Source organism: Microtus ochrogaster, unplaced genomic scaffold (assembly GCF_000317375.1).
Source record: "Microtus ochrogaster isolate Prairie Vole_2 unplaced genomic scaffold, MicOch1.0 UNK62, whole genome shotgun sequence".
In the NCBI taxonomy this organism is placed as follows: Eukaryota; Metazoa; Chordata; class Mammalia; order Rodentia; family Cricetidae; genus Microtus; species Microtus ochrogaster.
Genome location: NW_004949160.1, coordinates 1,611,721 through 1,613,037, shown reverse-complemented (window position 1 = coordinate 1,613,037; position 1,317 = coordinate 1,611,721). Strand labels below are relative to the sequence as shown.

Below are 1,317 nucleotides of genomic sequence, written 5' to 3'. Positions count from 1 at the left end.
TGTCCAGGGGACCTAGAGGATAGAAAGTACAAGGGAAGGACAGAGGTTGTAGATCCCCACTGTGTGGAGGGTGGAGCCCAGTCACAGATCCCCACTGTGTGGAGGGTGGAGCCCAGTCACAGATCCCCACTGTGTGGAGGGTGGAGCCCAGTCACGTCTGGCCTGAGGCTCCATTATGTTGCCCTTTACCTTTTTTTCCTTTTTTTCAGTTATGTTCTCTATGGATTTCTCTCTTGAAATTCAGGCTCCTCTTGTCTTAGCCTCTCTAGTACTGGGATTATAGGTGAGGGCCACCATGCCCAGCTCACATTACTACTGAGTTTTGGACTCAAAGCTAAAGACTATTAAGCATGGTTTAAAATCAAGATCATCTTCTCTGGTACATGTAACACCTCTTCCCATCTTTCTCACTTGTATCCATGCATACATGGACACTACAGGTTCCCTCCTCCACCTACGTCCAACCAGGGACCATGTGAGACTTCCAGTATGGCCTCAAGCAGGTTCATGCCATAACTTTGCTTTTCTCCTTTCTTTAACACCCCCTGTAGCTCTCTGATAAATTCATCTGGCTGCACTTTGCTGGCTCAGTTAGTAAAGTTCTTGCTGTACAAGCATTGGGACCTGAGTTCAGATCCCCAGCAAAAAGCCCAGTATAGGGGATTAGAGAGAAATGGCTCCCTGTTAAGAGCACTTGCTGTTCTTGCAGATAACCAGGGTCTGAATGTCAGTACCAACATAGCAGCTCACAACCATTTGTGACTTCAGTTACAGGAGATATGATGCCCTCTTCTGGCCTCTGCAGGCACTGCATGTAATGAACAGATACACTTCAGGCAAAAACACCACTCCAACGCCCCATTCTCTCCCTCAGGACTTGTCACTCTAACAAGTTTTCTCACCCTTACTTGCTTTTATGAAGAATGAGGGCTAACAAACAGCCCTGAAGGAACTGTGCAGCCTGCCACATTTTTTTTTTTGAGACAGGGTTTCTCTTTGGTTTTGGAGCCTGTCCTGGAACTAGCTCTTGTAGACCAGGCTGGTCTCGAACTCACAGAGATCCACCTGCCTCTGCCTCCCAAGTGAGCCTACCACATTTTTAAGGGTGGTCGGAGACAGAAAAATCATAGACCCCAGGGCTGGAAGAAGAATCACTTTGCTTCAGTGGAAGGATCTCTAGTGCGTCCTGCCCAAAATTCCTGCTCCTGCAGGCCTCAAACTTGCTGCCAAGCCAGTGCTGACCTTGAACTCCTGTTCCCACGCCCAGTTTCACGGCCCAGAGCACCTCCTTTGAGCTCAGGATTGCTATCTTTGCAA

At 48.4% G+C, this 1,317-nt stretch overlaps 1 protein-coding gene across 1 annotated transcript in view; it reads right to left on the bottom strand.

The window, feature by feature from the left end:
• Nucleotide 1: 1 nt before the first annotated feature.
• The window catches only part of Spr (sepiapterin reductase), a gene marked incomplete at its 3' end in the record, with an annotated part of 3,419 nt that continues 2,103 nt past the window's right edge, over nt 2-1,317 (bottom strand). Inside the window, exon 3 of the mRNA XM_005369849.1 lies at nt 2-12. Coding sequence (XP_005369906.1) covers nt 2-12 — 11 coding nt within the window. The remainder of the gene's footprint in view (nt 13-1,317) is intronic.